We start from the raw sequence: 25,430 nt of genomic DNA, 5'->3' as shown, positions 1-25,430 counted from the left end.
AATATCAGTGTAAATGTTCATTCACATAAATATAAACTGGCAAAAACTTCGAGGCCCTACTGCATTTTCAATCAGACTTCAGTATGTATACATGATTTCTGTCATGTATCACTCAAATATTAAGTCCTTTCTCATTACCCTGTACCCATTAAATTCTATACCACTACACTGGATTATCTTTTTCACGATGTCAAATCAAAATTTCAATTTGTTAAACTCTCAATTTGTTAAGATGTACATCTAATTTTATGAAGATAAAATTTAATTGTGAACTATCACTACAAAACAAACCTTGTCTATGTAACTGGTAGAAAATGTAATGAGTATAATGGTAGCAAAGAGCAGCTAAGTATGTCTACCAACAAAGTTAAAAGTTATGTTAGGTGATCACTTTGCAACAACAAGGATGTAAACAAAGACACAAAACAGGGCACCGAAATTTCATGGTATTGGTATAGCAATTAATTAGGTATACATAATACTTTATTATTTATCAATTTTTAATTATCAAAGAAACACCTAATTAATATATGCTCATAAGAACTTCTGATGGATGTGTAACTAATTAAGTGAACAAGGGAAAAAATAGTAAAAACAAAGAAAACAACCACAGCCAGAAAAAGCAAGTCAAAAAATTTATCAGCAACCAAAATAAGGAAACAGTACATGCCGATGCTGTAAAACTTCCAAATGTAGCAAGGAAAGAAGATTCTGATGGAGCATGGGTATTAACCTACCCCATCCCTCCCCAAGAAACTCAACTGAGAAAAGAAGTCAAATAAACATAGCCCTGAAGAAATCTCACTATTACTCATAGACGACAGTGACACAGACTGAGAAATCAGCAAACAGCCTGGACAAAAGATCATGGTAAACCAATAAGACTAGGAGCCCCTTTATACCAACTTGGGCTCTCAGCTCAGGCAGAAAGGGCCACTGAAAAAGGATACTGAGAAGGAGCCTATTTCACATGCTTTGTATTCTAACTAGTAACATATACATGGTCCTTTTTGGTGTTCATAATTTAAATAACAAAAGAGCAACGTGTGCTTGGCAGTGTCTTCAGGTGGATTGGGAGCCTATGCCAGCTTACTAGGCTACAAGGTGCCTAAATGCCTACTTCTTTGCCTCATCAAAGGTCCTAGAATGAATTACAATCTCGTCATCCTAACACCTTTCTAACCAGGGACCCGAAGCTAACAATTCTAAAATATCAAAAAGACAAGTAAAAATTAGTAGCATATCTCATAAAATATCTAATGTATAAAGAAATAATTAGGGCCTAGGACAAACATATACTAACTTAATGAGCTTCTGAAAAGTTTCTAATTAACACTGCTTTGAGAAAGAACATTTCAAAGCCCCCACAGAAACAGCTGGTTGTCCCAAGCAAAGAAATTTTATCAACATATTTCAAAATTTACATCTAAACTTGTAGGTATATGTCTTTATATTCAGTTAGAAATAAGTATCAAAATAGAGAAGTATTTGTGTAAGATTATTTCCTATATTTCTGAGGAGATTACGTTCTTTATAAAACTGTTGGGTTTTCTTTTTCATTTCACAACATTCACTTCAGAAATAACAATTTTCTACTCTACAAAAAGCTTGAAGAAATTTTGTGTTCCTGGAAAACACAAAAACAATATGATGAAAGATACTGAGACTAATTAAGATGACACTAGCATTCATTCCACAAGCATTTAAGTGTCTACTGTATACCTCACACCCTGCTAAATGCTACGAATACTACAGAAAAATGAAAAGACTGGATCCTTGCCTTACTGGAGCTTACAAAATAACAAGGCATCAATCAAACTACTTTAACTAATTAGAAAAGCCAAATATTCATTTAGCTTGAATATAAAATCAAAACTATATCTAGAGAAAAAGGTAAAATTATTTCATTAATTTTATCATGATTACCTATCAACTTTCTGGACACTTAAACTTACATGCGTCAACTATTTCTCGGTAATTCCCTAGCTGTCCAGTGGTTAGGACTCTGCGCTTCCACTGCATGGGGCGTGGGTTCGATCCCTGGTCCGGGAACTAAGATCAGACATGTCGCTCAGCAGAGCCAAAAAAACCTCTCAAAACAATACAATTCCAATATCCGTTATAAAATGTTGGCTTAACTTATTTAGCAACTTCTTCCATCAATACTTATGTTTAATGTTTCACATTAGGTATTTATCAAACTTCTCAAGGTCCTGCTTAGAAATTTAGCAAAATAAAAATGTTTCTTCTTAACATGTTCACTTAATATTTATGATAGATTGTCTTCTGAAAAGCTGCAACTGAGTTTTACTTGCATTTTATATCTAGAGGACTTTTGGGGGGATTTGGGGAGAATTTTTTTAAAATGATCTTCAGATACCTTAAATTTATAAAGACTGTCTTAAAAACTGCTCTCAATCTATAATACCAGCAAGTCAATAAACTAATGATGACCTAATCAAATAATCTTGTCACAGAACTCTTAAGAGATTATATCCGTTTTCTCTTCTTAGAAAAGTCAATGACTTCATATGCTTTTTCCCCCTCTGGCAGCTCCTTAAAGGCTAATTGTCCTCTAAAAATGCTGAAATTTGTCATTGCTTGAACCTAGCCTCTTCCTACTCAAAGCCTGGTCTTTAGATCATAGATGACTGCTGTCTAACAGAAATATAATGCAACTCACATATGTATTTTCAATTTTCTAGTGACCACATTTTAAAAAGTAAACAGGTGAAATTAATTTAATAATATGTTTTAACACAATATATTGAGAATATTATTTCAATACTGTAAACAATATAAAAAACTTAATGAGAGATATTTACATTCCTTTTTTGTAATAAGTCTCCAAAATCAGTGTGTATTTTACATTTACATCACATCTGAATTTGGACTAGACCCATTTCAAGTGCTCAGCAGATACACATGGCTAATGTCTACTATATTGGACAGTGCAGCCTTAGATGATCTCATCCATGCTCTGCTTCACCATCAACTATACTCAAATGACCACAAATGTATATCTCTAACCCAGTCTTCTCCGCTGAGTGCAAGATTAGTATTTAGTTGACCAAAAAGTTCGCTTCTAAGCTGTTACAGAAAAACCTAAATGAACTTTTTGGCCAGCCCAATATTTCCTAATGCCCAACTGGCATCTTACTTTAGATGACTCAAAGGCACTTCACACTCAAATAATGTCCAACTTTGATTCAAGATCCACCCCTCAAGAATGTGGTCTTCTTCTAATAGTCTAACTGTACTGTATTCAGTTCAGGTATACAAGCCAGAAACCAAGAAATCAAACCCTTGACACTTCCTTCTCTCTTACTCACATAAAGTTCTGTCGATTTTACCTCATAAATTATCACTCAAATCAATCTACTGCTCTCCATCTCAATCATCACCACCATTCCGTCCATCTACTCTTACCTAGCTCCAATCCATTTTCTTCAATGCAAGGATACCTCAAAATGTAACTAAGATCTCGTTCCTACTTCAATCCTCCCACCCCCTAATAAAACTTTACGACTGATTTCTGTTGCCTAAAAATAAAAATGAAACTTACCGTGACCTACAAGGCCCAAGCTACATGATCTAGTCCCTGGGTATCTCCCAGTCCCACCTTACTATACTGCCTCTCTGCCTTGACCTCCATTAATACTGGTAATTCAGTCCTTTGTACTCACCATGCTCCCTACTGCCATATGATCTCCGCATATGCTGCTTTCCCCCTACTTGGTCTAATTGCCACTTATCCTCCAGGTCTCATAGAAGCATTCTCTGACCACCAGGAAGACACCAAATTTCCCTTTTATATGCTCTTATGGAGCCATATCCCTTCTCCTCTCTAATATATTTTATGGATGCAATATGTTTGAATATATAATTAATGGCTTTCTCCCCTAAGACTACACCTGATCATACCAAAAGAAAGTGCCTGGAGGGCAGACAGCAGAATCAAGAAGAACTACAATCCTGCAGCCTGTGGAACAAAAACCAAATGCACAGAAAGATAAACAAGATGAAAAGGCAGAGGGCTATGTACCAGATGAAGGAACAAGATAAAACCCCAGAAAACAACTAAATGAAGTGGAGATCGGCAACCTTCCTAAAAAAAATTCATAACAAAGATAGTGAAGATGATCCAGGACCTCGGAAAAAGAATGCAGGCAAAGATCGAGAAGATGCAAGAAATGTTTAACAAAGACCTAAAAGAATTAAACAATGAACAAACACAGATGAACAATACAATAACTGAAATGAAAACTATACTAGAAGGAATCAATAGCAGAATAATTGAGGAAGAAGAAAGGATAAGTGACCTGGAAGACAGAATGGTGGAATTCACTGCTGTGGAACAGAATAAAGAAAAAAGAATGAAAAGAAATGAAGACAGCCTAAAAGACAACTGGGGCAAAATTAAATGCAACAACATTCGCATTAGAGGGGTCCCAGAAGAAGAGAGAGAGAAAGGACCAGAGAAAATATTTGAAGAGATTATAGTCCAAAACTTCCCTAACATGGGAAAGGAAATACCCACCCAAGTCCAGGAAGTGCAGAGAGTCCCACACAGGATAAACCCAAGGTGAAACATGCCGAGACACATAGTAATCAAAATGGCAAATATTAAAGACAAAGAAAAATTATTAAAAGCAGCAAGGGAAAAACGACAAAGAACATGCAAGGGAACTCCCATAAGGTTAACAGCTGAGTTCTCAACAGAAACTCTACAAGCCAGAAGGGAGTGGCATGATATACTTAAAGTGATGAAAGGGAAGAACCTACAACCAAGATTACTCTACCCGGCAAGGATCTCATTCAGATTCAGTGGAAAAATCCATACCTTTATAGTCAAGCAAAAGCTAAGAGAATTCAGCACCACCAAACCAGCTCTACAACAAATGCTAAAGGAACTTCTCTAAGTGGGAAACACAAGAGAAGAAAAGGACCTACAAAAACAAACCCAAAACAATTAAGAAAATGGGCATAGGAACATACATATTGAAAATTACCCTAAATGTGAATGATTAAATGCTCCAACCAGAAGACACAGGCTTACTGAATGTATACAAAAACAAGACCCATATATATGCTGTCTACAAGAGACCCACTTCAGACCTAGGGACACATTCAGATTGAAAGTGAGGGGATGGAAAAAGATATTCCATGCAAATGGAAATCAAAAGAAAGCTGGAGTAGCAATACTCATATCAGATAAAATAAACTTTAAAATAAAGAATGTTACAGGAGACAATGAAGGACACTACATAATGATCAGGGGATCAATCCAAGAAGAAGATATAACAATTATAAATATATATGCACCCAACATAGGAGCACCTCAATACATAAGGCAAATGCTAACAGCTATAAAAGAGGAAATCAACAGTAACACAATAATAGTAGGGGACTTTAACACCTAACTAACACCAATGGACAGATCATCTAAAATGAAAATAAATAAGGAAACAGAAGCTTTAAATGACACAACAGACCAGATAGATTTAACTGATATTTATAGGACATTCCATCCAAAAACAGCAGATTAAACTTTCTTCTCAAGTGCACACAGAACATTCTCCAGGATGATCACATCTTGGGTCACAAATCAAGCCTCAGTAAATTTAAGAGAACTGAAATCATATCAAGCATCTTTTCTGACCACGCTATGAGATTAGAAATGAATTACAGAGAAAAAATGTAAAAAACACAAAAACGTGGAGGCTAAACAATACGTTACTAAATAACCAAGAGATCCCTGAAGAAATCAAAGAGGAAATCAAAAAACACCTAAAGACAAATCAATGAAAACACAACAATCCAAAACCTATGGGATGCAGCAAAAGCAGTTCTAAGGGGAAGTTTATAGCTATACAAGCCTACCTCAAGAAACAAGAAAAATCTCAAACAATCTAACCTTATGCCTAAGGAACTAGAGAAAGAAAAAGAAACAAATCCCAAAGTTAGCAGAAGGAAAGAAATCATAAAGATCAGAGCAAAAATAAATGAAAGAGAAACAACGAAGACAATAGCAAAGATCAATAAAGCTGAAAGCTGGTTCTTTGAGAAGATAAACAAAATTGATAAAGCATTAGCCAGACTCACCAAGAAAAAGACAGAGAGGACTCAAATCAATGAAATTAGAAATGAAAAAGGAGACGTACAACAGACACCAGAGAAATAAAAAGCATCCTAAGAGACTACTACAAGCAACTGTATGCCATAAAGTGGACAACCTGGAAGAAATGGACAAATTCTTAGAAATGCACAACATGCCAAGACTGAATCAGGAAGAAATAGAAAATATGAACAGACCAATCACAAGCACTGAAATTGGAACTGTGATTAAACATCTTCCAACAAACAAAAGTCCAGGACCAGATGGCTTCACAGGCGAATTCTATCAAACATTTAGAGAAGAGCTAACACCCATCCTTCTCAAACTTTCCAAAAAATTGTGGAGGAAGTAACACTCCCAAACTTATTCTATGAGGCCACCATCACCCTGATACCAAAAGCAGCCAAAGATACTACAAAAAAAGAAAATTACAGACCAATATCACTGATGAATATAGATGCAGAAATCAACCACAAAATACTAGCAAACAGAATCCAACAACACATTAAAAGGATCATACACCATGATCAAGTGGGATTTAACCCAGGGATGCAAGGATTCTTCAATATACGCAAATCAATCAATGTGATACACCATATTAACAAATTGAAGAATAAAAACCATATGATCATCTCAATAGATGCAGAATAAGCTTTTGATAAAATTCAACACCCATTTATGATAAAAACTCTCCAGAAAGTGGGCACAGAGAGAACCTATCTCAACATAATAAAGGCCATATATGACAAAACCCACAGCAAACATCATTCTCAATGGTGAAAAACTGAAACCATTTCGTCCAAGATCAGGAATAAGACAAGGATGTCCACTCTTGCTACTATTATTCAACATAGTTTTGGAAGTCCTAGCCACAGCAATCAAAGAAGAAAAAGAAATAAAAGGAATACAAATTGGAAAAGAAGTAAAACTGTCACTGTTTGCAGATGATGTAACACTATACATAGAGAATCCTAAAGATGCCACCAGAAAACTACTAGAGCTAATCAATGAATTTGGTAAAGTTGCAGGATACAAAATTAATGCACAGAAATCTCTTGCATTCCTATACACTAATGATGAAAAATCTGAAAGAGAAATTAAGGAAACACTCCCATTTACCATTGCAACAAAAAGAATAAAATACCTAGGAATAAACCTAACTGGGGAGACAAAAGACCTGTATGCAGAAAACTATAAAACACTGATGAAAGAGATTAAAGATGATACCAACAGATGGAGAGATATACCATGTTCTTGGATTGGAAGAATCAATATTGTGAAAATGACTCTACTACCCAAAGCAATCTACAGATTCAATGCAATCCCTATCAAATTACCAATGGCATTTTTTATGGAACTAAAACAAAAAATATTAAAATTTGTATGGAGACACAAAAGACCCCAAATAGCCAAAGCAGTCTTGAGGGGAAAAAACGGAGCTGGAGCAATCAGACTCCCTGACTTCAGACTATACTATAAAGCTACAGTAATCAAGACAATGCGGTACTGGCACAAAAACAGAAACATAGATCAATGGAACAAGATAGACATCCCAGAGATAAACCCACGCACCTATGGTCAACTAATCTATGACAAAGGAGCAAGGATATACAATGGAGAAAAGACAGTCTCTTTAATAAGTGGTGCTGGGAAAACTGGACAGCTACATGTAAAAGAATGAAATCAGAACAGTCCCTAACACCATACACAAAAATAATCTCAAAATGGATTACAGACCTAAATGTAAGACCAGACACTATAAAACTCTTAGAGGAAAACATAGGAAGAACACTCTTTGAAAAACACTCACAGCAAGATCTTTTTTCATCCACCTCCTAGAGTAATGGAAATAAAAACAAAAATAAACAAATGGGACCTAATGAAACTTCAAAGCTTTTGCACAGCAAACGACACCATAAACAAGACGAAAAGACAACCCTCAGAATGGAAGAAAATATTTGCCAACGAATCAACGAAGGATTAATCTTCAAAATACATAAATAGCTCATGCAGCTCAATATTAAAAAAACAAACAACCCAATCCAAAAATGGGCAGAAGAACTAAATAGACATTTCTGCAAAGAAGACATACAGATGGCCCAGAAGCACATGAAGAACTGCTCAACATCAATAATTATTAGAGAAATGCAAATCAAACTACAATGAGGTATCACCTCACACCAGTTAGAATGGGCATCATCCGAAAACCTACAAACAACAAATGCTGGAGAGGGTGTGAAAAAAAGGGAACCCTCTTGCACTGTTGGTGGGAATGACACAGCCACTAAGGAGAACAGTATGGAGGTTCCTTAAAAACCTAAAAATAGTGCTTCCCTGGTGGCACAGTGGTTGAGAGTCCGCCTGCCGATGCAGGGGACACGGGTTCGTGCCCCGGTCCGGGAAGATGCCACAGAGCGGCTGGGCCCGTGAGCCGTGGTCACTGAGCCTGTGCGTCCAGAGCCTGTGCTCCGCAACAGGAGAGGCCACAACAGTGAGAGGCCCGCGTACCACAAAAAAAAAAAAAAAAAAGAAAGAAAAAAGAAAAATCTAAAACTAGAATTACCATATGATCCAGAAATAGCACTATTGGCCATATACCCAGAGAAAACCATAATTCAAAAAGACACATGCACCCCAATGTTCATTGCAGCACTATTTACAATAGCCAGGTCATGGAAGCAACCTAAATGCCCATCAACACACAAATGGATAAAGAAGTTGTAGTACATATATACAATGGAATATTACTCAGCCATAAGAAGGAACGAAATTGGGTCATATGTTGAGACGTGGATGGATCTAGAGACTGTCATACAGAATGAAGTAAGTCAGAAGGAGAAAAACAAATATCGTATATTAACGCATATATGTGGAACCTAGAAAAATGGTACAGATTAACTGGTTTGCAGGGCAGAAATTGAGACACAGATGTAGAGGACAAATGTATGGACACCAAGCGGAGAAAGCCGTGAGGGGGGTGGAGGTGGTTGTGTGATGAATTGGGTGATTGGGATTGACATTTATACACTGATGTGTATAAAACTGATGACTAACAAGAACCTGCAGTATAAAATAATATATATTATTCAACTCAAAAAAAAAATAAATAAATACTACTTTGTAATAAAAGGAAAACGTTTTTCCTCGACCTGATCTAGTTCTTTCTCTAATTTCAGGAAAGTGAGTGAAAATGCAGTAGAACCCTGAATAAAAAAAAATAGAAAGTGCCTGCCACAAAAAGATGTTCAATAATTATTTGATGAATGAGTACATCAATGAATCTGCCTTGTTTTTTTTCATAGACAAAGACTAGACACCATATTGAGTTGGCATATATAACATACCCTACTTATACATCACTAGTTCTAGAAAGCCTTTCATACTTCCCAAGTGGGGGTTAACTGCTCTCAACAACACCCTGGAAGCAAAATACCAGTGTATAAAATGTTTAAATTCTGCCTGTCTTGTACATCATCCTAACAACAAACACAGTGCCTTGTGTATAAGAGGTACAAATATTTACTACTTGTATTTCAGTATACACATTACTATAGGATTACATATTTCCCTGCATTACTGCAAAGACTTACTTATTGTTGTAAAGATATCATACCTTCAGTAGCACTATACTAAGATGAAGGTAGCTATTTGTCTCCACGTTAAAGGCTGTAAAACTGTAAAATGAGTGAGAAGCGCTCACATTTGCACACAGACTCACACCCATCGAGCAAGGGTGTGAAACATGCAGAGATTACAGTACTAAGGTACATGTAGGCTCTGTCCAGCCCCAGAGCACAATGTTGTTCTTTCCTCTTTCTCTACATCGCAATGTGCTTCTGCTATGAGTATCTTTGACTCACTTTATTACTTTATCACCACACATTTCCTGCTATCTCTCTGCTTTTCTTTGTCATTCTATGACTTCACAATGTTTTCTCAATTTTTACAAGAAAAATTTTGCATTGCTGAAAGTGCAGTCTGCTTCTTCTAAAAATTATACAGAGATAAGGTGTTCTTCAGCTAGTTCCAGATTCTATACCTTTCAAAAAGTCAGAATTTCTAGACACATGGGACTTAACATGATAAGACAAAATGCCAATATCGTTGTTTTGTCAAAAGAAGAAAGCATAAGCCAAAAAATATATATGTTATATTTTTATGGCTCTTGAAATGTTACTATGCAATTTTTACTCGATCTAGCAAATGCTGCTGTATGAGGAGAAAATTATTTTCAACTTGCTGAGGTAGCAAGTTTCTTTTTATACCCCCTTTATGCTTGAGGCAGTCAAAGACAGGCAGTTAAAACTAGATTTATAGGTTATTCACCAAAAAAAATACTGCAAATAGCACCTTCGAACCTGAAAACTTGCACAGTTTAACAGAATACACAGTCTTTTTTGTGTATTAATGACACTTTACAATATCAACAGAAACAACCAGGTAATATGTAACGTATTTTGAGACAGACGGTCAACAACACTTATTACATTTGAACATTATAACTTCACAAACAACATAAACCAAAGATACAATAACAAATGCTCATTAAAAAAACAGGAAATATTTCAAAATGGAAAGATGTCTCCAATAAGCTCTCCCCAAAACCAAATATAAAGCAGCTGGTTTCTTCTAGTGTTCTTCAGCACAGTCTATTATTCTGTTTCACCTAAAAAGTGTCTTAATGTTTCTGATCCTTTCCAAAAGAGAGTACCAAGAATACATGTATAGCAAAGTGGTAATGATGAAGTATTTTATAATTCTAGAAAATAAAAGAATCCTGCACTTAGCACATAACCTTAGAAAGAACTACCAAAATTCTTTACAAATACACTTATGCCTAAGAGTTATGCTGGAATAATATGAGGGAACAAAACTTCTGATACCCTTTGCATAAACTCTTATGCATGACTATTACCAACAATATATTATATGAAGGTATAGTTATATTTATGATGCTACAAAGAGCGTTTCTCACTTGAAGATTGAACTCATTTACCAGCAATCTCCTGGGGAATTGGCGTGTTTCTCAGAAAAAAAAACAAACAAGATAAGTGCAGGGGTAGCTACACAACAGGAATCTGACTTTCTTGGTCTTGATGTGTTTTGGAGGAAGTTTCTAGGTGATGGGATGTAAAAAACAGCTCTCCATCTGTGGGCAGGTCAAAAGCTAAGAATCAGAAATCCCAGCAAAATATCCTGAAGTTGTCCCACCTCTCTGGAGCAGCTATCTCAAGGCAATATGTGGAATAGCAGGGCATGCTCCTCAACACAAGCGAACCATCACTTTATAATCTATGCTGCCATTGTGCATCTTCTTTTCTCCAGTTATCCCATAAACAAATATTCTCCTCTAGTAGTGTTTTGATAAAGACATTAATACTTGTAGCCTTTCTTAGTTGTTCAAAGGTGAAACCAAGGGAGTGAAGTTTGGTATACACTTGGGCCAGAGGATATCAGTATGGGGGTAGTACCAGTAATCAAGGAGAGATAACTCCAAAAGGGAAGGTGAAATTCAAGGGGGACAAGATAAGAAGACCTTTATGTTCACCCTCTCTTATCCCTCCAACTTCGCCCTACCCACCAAAAAAAAAAAAAGAAAAAAAACCCACCTCAAAGCACAACCAAGTTAAACTTCAGATGTTAGAAACCCAGGGTTTCTTAGAAAATATGTTCTTTCAGAATAAAATGGAAACACACTACTTCCAATGCTTCCTTATGGTTTCTTCAACTCAAAACTGCTGGGTAAGGCAAATACATGCAACAGAGTGCCTTACTTTTTCAGATATTCTTAGACTTCAAAAAATACAGAATTAAACAGATTTTTAGATAAGCCTAATCAGCAATTAGGTGAACCACCAAAAGGTAAAGGTTTCTTTGATTCCAACGGCATCACTCCTCAGTATAAGCACCTATCTTTCCCAAAGAGGAAAGGAAATTTACACATCACAAAAAATGCTTTAATCCAATTTTCAATTTTCAAATGTGTTATATTTGACAAACAATTTAAATTAAACATGGTCACCAGGACTCAGTGGAAATCAGTACTGAATCTTTATTCCAGACATTTGGGCTGTATTCATGGTTCTGCCGCTTGTATCTCTGAGCAAACTGTTGATACCAGTGTTTCAGCTTCCTTATTTGCACACTGAGGGAGTTAAGCTATACAATCACTAATTCTATTAAAAAAAAAACTTTTTCAAAATTAAACACAGTTGATTATGTTTCCTTAACATGTTTCTATTAAAAAAAAAAGTTCTGAAAGGCTTTAAAAAAAAATCCAAAAGGTTAATAGAAGTACAAAATTCACCCTTAAGGAAATCTCAAGAGAAAAGAAAAAAAAAAAGGCAAAGAGTGAAGTAAATCTGTTATGCAGACAAATCTAGAGTCAAATATCTTCTCTCAGTAGTTATTCCATGCATATAAGTAAGCATTACAAAGGACCAATGTACGATTTCCTGCAATATTTAAACATAATCACTATACTGGAAAAGTTTCTAGACTTTTCAGTTCAGATCAGCAAACCTAACACCTTCCGTGCTACTGGCTACTAAGGAAGAACATTACTGTAAAGTCAGCCAAGGTGGCTCCTATTGGGAGTTACATTTTAAAATATAGATTTTTATGGGGGTTATAATGAAGATTAAAGACTTAAAAGAAAAAACTGAGCTCAAAAAATAACATAAACTAGAATATAGATCAGTCTATACAGATCACCTGCACCCCATGAAGACCACATTTTCAGAAACATAAGCTTTTCAGCACTTAATATTTCCCTAACCTGCTATTTTAGGTGAAACTGACAAAACAGATAATAATAGTTTAAGTGCTTTAGCATCTATTACTTTTGAGGTCCTGCAAATAATTAAGTGAGTACTAAGTACTAAAAAAATGTTTTTGTCAGTGACAATAACAGAGAATCCCAAGAGTCAAAGGAAACTCAGGATGTCAGAACTGGAATGAGTTGGTCAAAGCTGCTCTATGGTCAAAAATTCTCCTTCCAGTACTCTTCTCTGCATACACCTTTGAGATTCTGTATGTTAACATAACAAATATCTACTTAAATATAAGATCTAATACAAGTCACGGATAAGACTGGGACATCCTCTTGTTTTCTTCCCAAGTCTAGTGGGTTCAAGACCCATCAGGAATTACTCCCAAACTTGTAGATATATTGTCTTGTTAGCCCCACAGGTTCCTCCTGCCTTTATGAGTCCCTGCCACACAAAAGGAGCACTCTAGAGTAAGAAACACGTAAACAGATAAACTGCAACACAAAGTGGCAAATGTCACAATATAACATTGCTGAGGGTTTATAACAAAATAACAAAGACAGGAAGAACATTAAGCTTGGGTAGAGACCCTGGTTAGAGAATTCTGACTGCAGGAGCATGTGCATCCAAGGTCCATTTCTATCAGACTTTATCAAGAATATACAAGGTAGGAGATAGGTTCAAGATGGCGGAGTAGAAGGACGTGCACTCACAACCTCTTGCGAGAGCACCGGAATCACAACTAACTGCTGAACAATCATTGACAGGAAAACACTGGAACTCAGGAAGAAAGATACCCCACATACAAAGACAAAGGAGAAGGCACAAGGAGACGGTAGGATGGTCACAATCACAAAAAAGTCAAATCCCATAACTGCTGGGTGGGTGACTCACAAACCGGAGAAAACTTATACCACAGAAGTCCACCCACTGGAGTGAAGGTTCTGAGCCCCACATCAGTCTTCCCAACCTGGGGGTCCGGCAACAGGAGGATAAATTCCTAGAGAATCAGACTTTGAAGGCTAGGGGGATTATTTCAGGACTTCGACAAGACGGGGGGAAAAAGAGACTCCACTCTTGCAGGGCACACACAAAGTAGTGTGTGCATCGGGACCCAGGTGAAGGAGCAGTGACCCCATAGGAGACTGAACCAGACCTACCTGCTAGAGTTGGAGGGTCTCCTGCAGAGGCAGGGGGTGGCTGTGGCTCACCGTGAGGACAAGGACACTGGCAGCAGAAGTTCTGGGAAGTACTCCTTGGCATGAGCCCTCCGAGAGTCCGCGTTAGCCCCATCAAAGAGCGGGGCAGGCTCCAGTGTTGGGTCGCCTCAGGCAAAACCACCAACAGGGAGGGAACCCAGCCCCACCCATCAGCAGACAAGCAGATTAAACTTTTACTGAGCTCTACCCACCACCAGTCCCTGCCATCAGGAAGCCTGCACAAGCCTCTTAGATAGCCTCATCCATCAGAGGGCAGACAGCAGAAGCAAGAAGAACTACAATCCTGCAGCCTGTGGAACAAAAACCACATTCACAGAAAGATAGACAAGATGAAAAAGGAGAGGACTATGTACCAGATGAAAGAACAAGATACAACCCCAGAAAAACAACTAAATAAGGTGGAGATAAGCAACCTTCCAGAAAAATAATTCAGAGTAATGATAAGTGAAGATGATCCAGGACCTCGGAAAAAGAATAGAGGCAAAGGTCAAGAAGATGCAAGAAATGTTTAACAAAGACCTAGAAAAGTTAAAGAACAAACAAAGATGGACAATACAACTGAAATGAAAAATACACTAGACGGAATCAATAGTAGAATAACTGAGGCAGAAAACGGGTAAGTGACCCGGAAGACAGAATGGTGGAATTCACTGCCACAGAACAGAATAAAGAAAAAAGAATGAAAAGAAATGAAGACACCCTAAGAGACCTCTGGGACAACATTAAACGCAACAACATTCACATTATAGGGGTCCCAGAAAGACGAGAGAGAGAGAAATGACCCAAGAAAATATTGAAAGAGATTATAGTCCAAAACTTCCCTAACATGGGAAAGGAAACAGCCACCCAAGTCCAGGAAGTGCAGAGTCCCAGGCAGGATAAAACCAAGGAGAAACATGCCGAGACACACAGTAATCAAACTGACAAAAATTAAAGACAAAGAAAAATTGAGAACAAAGAGGGAAAAACAACAAATAACATACAAGGAAACTCCCATAAGGTTAACAGCTGATTTCTCAGCAGAAACTCTACAAGCCAGAAGGGAGTAGCATGATATACTTAAGGTGATGAAAGGGTAGAAACTACAACCAAGATTACTCTATGTGGCAAGGATCTCATTCAGATCTGATGGAGAAACCAAAAGCATTACAGACAAGCAAAAGCTAAGAGAATTCAGCACCACCAAACCAGCTCTACAACAAATGCTAAAGGAACTTCTCTAAGTGGGAAACACAGAGAAGAAAAGGATCTACAAAACACAAACCCATAACAATTAAAAAACAGTAATAGGAACACACATATCAATAATCACCTTAAACATAAACGGATTAAATGCTCCAACCAAAAGACACAGGTTCGCTGAATGGGTACAAAAACAAGAACCATATATATGCTATCCACAAGAGACCCACTTCAGACCTACGGACACATACAGACTGAAAGTGAGGGGATGGAAAAAGATATACCATGCAAATGGAAATCAAAAGAAAGCTGCAGTAGCAATACTCATATCAGATAAAATAGACTTAAAAATAAAAAATGTTGCAAGAGACAAGGAAGAACACTACATAATTATCAACAGATCAATCCAGAAAGAAGATATAACAATTATAAATATATATGCACCCAACATAGGAGCAGCTCAATACATAAGGCAATTGCTAACAACTATAAAAGAAGAAATCGACAGTAACACAATAATAGTGGGGGACTGTAACACCTCACTTACACCAATGGACAGATCATCCAAACAGAAAACTAGTAAGGAAACACAAACTTTAAATGACACAATAGATCAGACAGATTTAATTGATATTTATAGGACATTCCATCCAAAAACAGCAGATTACACTTTCTTCTCAAGTGCACATGGAACATTCTCCAGGATAGATCACATCTTGGGTCACAAATCAAGCCTCAGTAAATTTAAGATACTTGAAATCATATCAAGCATCTTCTTTTCTGACCACAATGCTATGATATTAGAAATCAATTACAGGGTGAAAAAACGTAAAAAACAAAAACACATGGAGACTAAACAATGCGTTACTAAATAACCAAGAGATCACTGAAGAAATCAAACAGGAAATCAAAAAATACCTAGAGACAAATGACAACGAAAACCCAACGATCCAAAACCTATGAGATGCAGCAAAAGCAGATCTAAGATGTAAGTTTATAGCTATACAAGCCTACCTCAAGAAACAAGAAAAATTTAAAATAAGCAATCTAGCCTTACACCTAAAGGAACTAGAGAAAGAAGAACAAACAAAACCCAAAATTAGTAGAAGGAAAGAAATCATAAAGATCAGAGCAGAAATAAATGAAATAGAAACAAAGAAGACAATAGCAAAGATCAATAAAGCTGAAAGCTGGTTCTTTGAGAAGATAAACAAAATAGATAAACCATTAGCCAGATTCATCAAGAAAAAGAGGGAGGGGACTCAAATCAATAACATTAGAAATAAAAAAGGAGAAGTTACAATGGACACTGAGGAAATACAAAGCATCCTAAGAGACTACTACAAGCAACTCTTTTCCAATAAAATGGACAACCTGGAAGAAATGGACAAATTCTTAGAAATGCACAACCTGCCAAGACTGAATCAGGAAGAAATAGAAAATATGAACAGACCAATCACAAGCACTGAAATTGGAACTGTGATTAAACATCTTCCAACAAACAAAAGTCCAGGACCAGACGGCTTCACAGGTGAATTCTATCAAACGTTTAGAGGAAAGCTAAACCCATCCTTCTCAAACTCTTCCAAAAAACTGCAGAGGAAGGAACACTCCCAAACTCAATCTATGAGGCCACCCTCACCCTGATACCAAAACCAAAGATACTACAAAAAAAGAAAATTACAGACCAATATCACTGATGAATATAGATGCAAAAATCTTCCACAAAATACTAGCAAACAGAATCCAACAACACATTAAAAGGATCATACACCATGATCAAGTGGGATTTAACCCAGGGATGCAAGGATTCTTCAATATACGCAAATCAATCAATGTGATACACCATATTAACAAACTGAAGAATAAAAACCATATGATCATCTCAATAGATGCAGAAATTTTGACAAAATTCAACACCCATTTATGACCAAAAAACTCTCCAGAACGTGGGCATAGAGGGAACCTACCTCAACATAATAAAGGCCATGTGTGACAAACCCACCGCAAACAACATTCTCAATGGTGAAAAACTGAAACCATTTCACCTAAGATCAGGAACAAGACAAGGATGTCTACTCTTGCCACTCTTATTCAACATAGTTTTGGAAGTCCTAGCCATGGCAATTAGAGAAGAAAAAGAAATAAAAGGAATACAAATTGGAAGAGAAGAAGTAAAACTGTCACTGTCTGCAGATGACATGATACTATACATAGAGAATCCTAAAGATGCCACCAGAAAACTACTAGAGCTAATCAATGAATTTGGTAAAGTTGCAGGATACAAAATTAATGCACAGAAATCTCTTGCATTCTTATACACTAATGATGAAAAATATGAAAGAGAAATTAAGGAAACACTCCCATTTACCATTGTAACAAAAAGAATAAAATACCTAAGAATAAACCTACCTAGGGAGACAAAAGATCTGTATGCAGAAAACTATAAGACACTGATGAAAGAGATTAAAGATGATACCAACAGATGGAGAGATATACCATGTTCTTGGATTGGAAGAATCAATACTGTGAAAATGACTATACTACCCAAAGCAATCTACAGATTCATTGCAATCCCTATCAAATTTCCAATGGCATTTTTTACAGAACTAGAACAAAAAATCTTAAAATTTGTATGGAGACACAAATGACCCTGAATAGCCAAAGCAGTCTTATGGGAAAAAAACAGAGCTGGAGGAATGAGACTCCCTTACTTCAGACTACTACAAAACCCACAGTAATCAAGACCCTATGTTACTGGCAGAAAAACTGAAATATAAATCAATGGAACAGGACAGAAAGCCCAGAGACAAACTCACGCACCTATGGTCAACTAATCTATGACAAAGGAGGCAAGGATATACAATGGAGAAAAGACAGTCTCTTCAATAAGTGGTGCTAGGAAAACTGAACAGCTACATGTAAAAGAATGAAATCAGAACACTCCCTAACACCATACACAAAAATAAACTCAAAATGGATTACAGAACTAAATGGACACTATACAGTGTTCAACATAAATCACAGCAAGATATTTTTTGATCCACCTCCTAGAGTAATGGAAATAAAAACAAAAATAAACAAATGGGACCTAATGAAACTTCAAAGCTTTTGCAAAGTAAAGGAAACTACAAACAAGATGAAAAGACAACCCTCAGAATGGCAGAAAATATTTGCAAAGGGATCAATGGACAAAGGATTAATCTCCAAAACATATAAACAGCACCTGCACCTCAATATTAAAAAAACAAACAACCCAATCCAAAAATGGGAAGAAAACTTAAATAGACATTTCTCCAAAGAAAACACACAGATGGCCAAGAGGCACATGAAAAACTGCTCAACATCACTAATTATTAGAGAAATGCAAATCAAAACTACAATGAGGTATCACCTCACACCAGTTAGAATGGGCATCATCAGAAAATCTACAAACAACAAATGCTGGAGAGGGTGTGAAGAAAAGGGAACCCTCTTGCACTGTTAGTGGGAATGTAAATTGATACAGCCACTATGGAGAACAGTATGGAGGTTCCTGAAAAAACTAAAAATAGAATTACCATATGACCCAGCAACCCCACTCCTTGGCATATACCCAGAGAAAAGCATAATTCAAAAAGACACATGCGCCCCAATGTTTATTGCAGCACTATTTACAATAGCCAGGTCATGGAAGCAATCTAAATGCCCATCGACAGATGAATGGATAAAGATGTGGTACATATATACAATGGAATATTACTCAGCCATTAAAAGGAACGAAACTGGGTCATTTGCGGAGACGTGGATGGATCTAGAGACTGTCATACAGAATGAAGTAAGTCAAAAAGATAAAAACAAACATCGTATATAAACACATATATGTGGAACCTAGAAAAATGGCACAGATGGACCAGTTTGCAGGACAGAAATAGAGACACAAATGTAGAGAACAAACATATGGACACCAAGGGGGTAAAGTGGCAGGGGCGGGGGTGCGGTGGTGGGATGAATTGGGAGATTGGGATTGACATATGTACACTAATATGTATAAAATGGATAACTAATAAGAACCTGCTGTATAAAAAAATAAAATTCAAAAATCCAGATTACAGATATACAGAAACATAAGATGCAGTTTACCCACCCTTAAGGATCTTAGAGTCCAAAAAACAATTTAGTATGTGTTTGGAATCAAAATATTGAGACTGGCCTTTCTAACACAGGTGGGATCATGTTGGAAAGCAGTAAAAGACTGTAAACGAATTCATACAACTAATTTGAAGAACTAAGGGTTAATCAAACGAAGAATGGGGAAAAACTCAAAAAGAGTGATCCGAGATTTTTCAGGATAGCGTTGTGAGGTAAACAAACTGAATGTAGAAATTCCAGTTAGAAGAACAATAATAAAACTGAAAAAGGTGAGTTTTTAACGCTGCAGTTTGTTATGTCAATGGTGTTCTAAGCAAAAACTGTCAGAACAGTAACAGTTAAAAGCAAAAACTGTCAGAACAGTAACAGTTAAAAGCACCAGAGCTGGAACCAGCCCCTCTGTGCTCACCATTCAACTCCACCACTTTCCAGTTATGTCATTTTTTTTGGAAAGTTACTTAACAATTTTGTGCCTCAATCTCTTCACCTGTAAAATGAGGTGCCAGTAGAGCCAGGCACAGCGTCTTCAAAACACAAGTGTTACAGCCCTCTAATCAAAAATTTCATTCACAAAATCAAATCCATTCTTTAGGCACTTGTAGGCTCCATAACCTGGCCACAAACTTTTAAGGTCTTAATCTTCACTGGACCCCCTTCTACTTCGAGGAACCATAGGGATCTAATATCAATTCTGCAAACCAATAAGCACTTTCCTACCTCTGTGCCTCATCTCCAGCGGCTCTGTATCTACAAAGCCTTTTCCTCACCATCTCCCAAAGCCCACTTCTCCAGGAAATTAACTCTCCTTCCTCTCCAATTCCATACCACATTTGCCTGCACCTCTGTACAGTTTACCACAATTTCCCGTTTTTGTGTTTGTTGTTTTAATGCCTCCTTCCCCTCTTTTCGCTAAGATAGTGAACTTCCAGAGAGCAGGGGCAAATCTTTTTCAACCTCCTTCCCACCCTTCATCCCAGACTGTGCCCATGCAGGCCTGTTAAAGCGTTAGTAAATTAAACTGGATGTTTACAACCCTAATGGCCGAAGTTGCAGAAACTGCTTAATTCGCATAATTTTTTTTTATTGTTTTCAGATCCTAAAATCTTGACATGTCTTTAAAAATCCGAACACCGTCATCTTTTCAAGAAAACTTCTACAGAGCATCCACACGAGTTAATATGGTCATTCTCAGCTTCAGAAGTTGTGTGTGTGCCGCAGAGGGCGGCTTTCCCCCGCTCCGTCCTGTACTTTGTAATAAGGAGGACGGAGAGGCGGCCCGGCAACAGCCCGGGCTGTGCTGTGCCCTCAACTTCCCGCGGGCCCGCGGGCTCCGGCCGTGCACGTCCCTCTCCGCCGCACTCCGTTCTCCAGCCCTCGCCTCCTCTCGTCCAGCCGCGGCAACAACCCCCGGAGCGGCGCGGTGGCGCTGAGGGTCCGCCCGCGCGGCTCGGCTCGGGCCTGCGTCGCCGCCCGCCCCGCCGCCCTGCCCGCGGCCCCCGGCCTCTCCCCGGCGCGCCGCCCGCCTCCCGGGGCCCAGGCCGCGCCGCCACGCCGAGGGGAGCTGGGGGACTCGTTGGGCTCCGCGTGGCGCCGGGGGCGGAGCCGGCCCGGAGGGCCCGGGGAGAGGCCGGGGGCGGGCGGCGGCCTCCGCCTACCCCGACACGCACCCCACCGCCCCAACCCCAACCCTACTCCGGCCCGGCCCGCGCCCGCGGCCGATTATACTCGCCACTTACCAACCCGCCTGGGACAACACCGCGCCGGGGACCTCGGCCATGGTAGCTGCTTAGGCCGGGGGTGGTGGGGGGCTCGGGTGGGGGTGGGGAGAAGGCCTGCTGCTTGAGACCAAAAAAAAAAAAAAGAAAAGAAAAAGAAAAAAGAAAAGAAAAGAAAAAAACTCCTCTGGTCGGCTCTGCAACTGGGCATGCTCAGTGCGCCCGGCGCTTCCGCGTGCGGGTTCCGCTAGCCGCGTTTTCCAAGCGGCCGCAGGGGCCGGCCTGGCGTGAGGCTGCGAGGTTGTGGCGCGCCGACAGCGGCGATTCGCCTAGGACAGGCCGGGTCCTGCAGGTCGGGGCCAGTTTGTCGGTAAGGAGCACGGCACGGCCTCTCCGCCGAAGGCGGTTGCTTTTCGTTCGGGGTCACTTTTCTGAGTTGCACACCGTGGAAACTAGTGGGGCGGTTCTTTGTACAGCAGAAAGTAAAACACCGTTTCCAGCGCCCACAGGCGGCCACCTCCGAGAGGGCAGGACAGCGCTAGAGCTGAAACGCTCGGGCGGTGGCGGAAAAGCGCTTCCAGTTAAGCGCTAATAAGGCCACATTTCGTACAGGGAAAGTCAAAGTAAGGGTGTTCCCAGTCCACTCCACACAGGAGAAAAGTTTACTTTCTTATTAAGATTCGCTCCATTTGCTCCCTTTTTCGATCTGCCCGGATACAAAGAAAAGAAATATAATCGGATTTTTTCGACTCCCCACAGCTAAATCGGACTGTCCAACTCCCACACTGCAATAAAAATGAATGGGTCAACCCAGGGAAAACCTGCGCTTAAGGGATATGGGGAAATCGGGTAGTTCTGTCGGTGCTTGTTTTTCCTGTCGTTCTCCCACTGGGCCCATCCAGGTCCCGGCACGGCCCTCTGATATTGGCACGGGCACTGCCAGGCCCAGTTCCCACCCGCCGCTTGCCGGTGCCCTTCTTTGGCTCTCCCGGGGACTGAAGCGTAGGGGCGGCTCTCGAGTGGGCATGCGCGGCGGCGCCGCAAGCCGCGCAGGAGACACTCCAACGCGATTGGGCGGCCGAGACTCACGCCAGCCAATCGGAGGAACAGGCGGAAGGGGAGCTGGGCCCGGGAGACGCTCACTGAGAGTTTGCTCCACCCTCCCCGGTTTTCCAGTCTTGTGGCTCCTGGGGGGAAACATTCTATCGAGTGGCTCTGGTCCCACGTGGCAAGTCATTTGGGGAGACTGTTAAAACCTTCAACCCTATGGCGAGGGCTGCCTCATCAACGTGGACTTAGAGCAGAGACTGCGGAATTGGGCAGAGCCGCTCCTGGGACTGCGGAGGAAACTGACAGTTAAGGAAGAGGATAATTACACTGGGTGGAGTTAAATTCCTTAATGCAAAATTTTTTCACGATGCTTTGCTTAGCTGTGATGCTACTGAAATGTGTGTCCAAGCACGTTGCTTAGATCCTGATTTTAATGAAACATGTTTCCAAGCACTTTTAGAATCAGAAATAACTATATCCTTGTCCCTACATTTTGCAGTAGTATAGAGTGTTTAGTCCGTAGATATACTACATGTGTATTTCAATTTACAGGCACCATTCAAAATATCCAGGAGTCAGGAAAAGATTTACCATTCTGAAGCTAAATAAATGACTCAAAATTAAATTGCTAATAATTTTTATTGGTTGTAGAATTTTCTCTTACCAATTGAATTTTTCAACTAGTGTAACTTGTTAACTATGAAAGTAATATGCTGTCCCAGGGTTTCCCTGGTGGCGCAGTGGTTGAGAGTACGCCTGCCGATGCAGGGTACACGGGTTCGTGCCCCGGTTTGGGAAGATCCCACATGCCGCGGAGCGGCTGGGCCCGTGAGCCATGGCCGCTGAGCCTGCGCGTCCGGAGCCTGTGCTCCGCAATGGGAGAGGCCACAACAGTGAAAGGCCCGCGTACCGCAAAAAAAAAAAAAAAAAAATGTCCCAATCATCAGAATTCTTTGCTGGTTAAATGTGAAGGCTTTACACATTTGGTCTCATATGCAGTGTGTACAATAAGAATTTACCATTGTGTGGTACTTAAAATAACTTTCATAAAATGCTCCACAAAACACTAAATTTCCTTACTTCAAGAAATGCTTTAAAGAATGGGTCGAAGATTCGGAGGAATTTGGGATAATATGAGCATCAAAAAGAATAATTACAATAGCTGAATTTTTAAAAAAGGATAAAGAAAATGCAAGAATTCAGAGTGCCAGTAAAAATAAATAAAAGGAGGGGGGATGAAACTTTTCTTTCAAAGAAATACCAGAGAATAAATGTAGAACAAATAATAGAATTAGAAAATCACCATATTCCAAGTCAATCTCAATTGATTCAGTCAGAGTCCATCAGAGGATGCTAAAAGGCATTGGGTGAAAGATTGTAGGAGTATAGAATCTTCACATGGTCTCAAAGTATCAAGCCATAACTTACTTCTTACAAAAGGGAAAAACATACCTTTACTTTAAAGAAAAATAATCATTGCCTTAAATAAGTGATCAAGGCTAGAATCACTAATGGCACAATCTGATATTATGTGCTTAGTGATATAATGCAATTAGAAATACACGTCATCTGAGAAATATTCTTTCCAAAATTGTTTAACCTGAATTTAAGCAAGCTTCTAGACAGTAGTTCACAACCAGGAAGTGGATCCCGAACCCACCCCCATCTCCTGGGCACATTTGGCATGTGTGGAGACATTTTGGTTGTCACAACCTGGTGGGAGGGGGATTCTGTTAAACACCCTGCAATGAACAAGATAGCCACCTGATCCAAGATGTCAGGAGTGCCAAGGCTAAGATATGTAGGAGATGTTGGAACAAGTAAAACATAAGGAAACAGGCAAATAAATCTAGAATGTGGCATCTTCTACCAGAAACCTGGCCTGGGCTGTTCAAATGAGCCAATTCAACTAAAAAAAAAAAAAAAAAAAAAAATTATTCCAGATTAAAGAGAGTAAAGAGACATGACAACAACATGCAACCCTGGATTTAAAAAGAATAAGGAGAAGGAAAAGGAGGAGAGATTTTTGTGGCCAAAAGCACAAATTTAAATGGACTAGATATCAGATAGTACAATGGAATTATAATTTTCTTAGATGTGATAATATTGTCCTTAATGTTAGAAATTTTATGTCAAACATTTATGGCTGAAGAGTTGTGTCTACAACTTACTATTATATATATGTATGTATATATATATACATATATGTGAAAGAGAGGGAGAAGGCAAATGTGGCAGAATGTTTAAAATGGGTGAATCTGATTGGATGGTTGGGTGCTCATTATATATTTTTTAAAATTTTTATCTAAGTTTGAAACTTTTCAAAATAAAAATTTAAGGAAAAAAGCATGGATTATACTAATTTCTTTCACATCAAAAATTTTAAATTGGAATTATGTTCTGTATTGATAAGTTGGTGCCATGGGATATGGTAGGAACTGACTAGACAAAAAATTATATTTCCATTTTTAATAGATGAATCATTGATTTACAGAAAATATAAAGTCTACAATGAACTGAAAGCTGGGGGAGAGCCTAAGGATGACAAAAGAGCTTTGTTAGGTACAAGAGGACAAAAAGTGGAGTTAAATGTATTGGAGTCAATGGTATAAATTAACAGAAGAGAGACTGCAAATCCATTCAACTATGTTTTGCCCCTTTCATTTCATTCAGTTTCGTTTCAGAAACTTCAGGAAAAGTTTCTCAGATTGAAAATGATAGAAGACCATGGATGAGGAGGTAAAAACCATAATTAAAAAAGTGGTATTATAAGAGTAACTAGTCCCTCGGAGGCACATTAAATCTTTTGACCTTAAGCCATTTACAACCCAGAGAATACTAAAATAACCTGTGAATAACTTAGATGAGCCAATGCCAGGGAGGTTTGAAGAACTGCTGAGCTTTTCAGGAAATGTGCTAGAAACCTGTAAACAGGAAAAAACTATTTTCAGTTTTAAGAAAGGGAAGAGAGTCTTTTCAACAAATGGTGCTGGGAAAACTGGGTATTCACATGCAAAATAATAAAGTCGGACCCTTTTAACATCATACATAAAAATTAATTCAAAACTGATTATAGATTTAAATGCAGGGCTAAAAATATAATACTCCTAAAAGAAAATGTAAAAGCAAATCTTCATGACCATGGGTTAGGCAATAGATATGACATCCAAAACACAATTGAAAAAAAGAAAAATTAGATAAGTCAGACTTCATCAAAATTTAAAACTTTTGTGACTTGAAGATC

General features: G+C 38.6%; 1 protein-coding gene across 2 annotated transcripts in view; it reads right to left on the bottom strand.

Annotated features, from left to right (window-relative positions):
- Positions 1 to 25,430, bottom strand: part of TDRD3 (tudor domain containing 3) — a 243,933-nt gene that overhangs the window by 180,968 nt on the left and 37,535 nt on the right. The window contains exon 1 of one of the 2 annotated variants that reach the window (XM_079902898.1): positions 21,158 to 22,145. The exons of the other annotated variant lie outside the window; for it this stretch is intronic. Within the exon in view, the coding sequence (XP_079759024.1) occupies positions 21,158 to 21,198 (41 nt within the window). The 5' untranslated portion in view covers positions 21,199 to 22,145. Of the gene's footprint in view, positions 1 to 21,157; positions 22,146 to 25,430 lie in introns of those variants that run through there. 2 annotated transcript variants of the gene reach the window in all.

This window comes from Stenella coeruleoalba (assembly GCF_951394435.1).
Source record: "Stenella coeruleoalba genome assembly, chromosome: 18".
In the NCBI taxonomy this organism is placed as follows: domain Eukaryota; kingdom Metazoa; phylum Chordata; class Mammalia; order Artiodactyla; family Delphinidae; genus Stenella; species Stenella coeruleoalba.
Note: the sequence above shows the minus strand (reverse complement) of the source record. Positions and strands in the feature narration are given on the sequence as shown.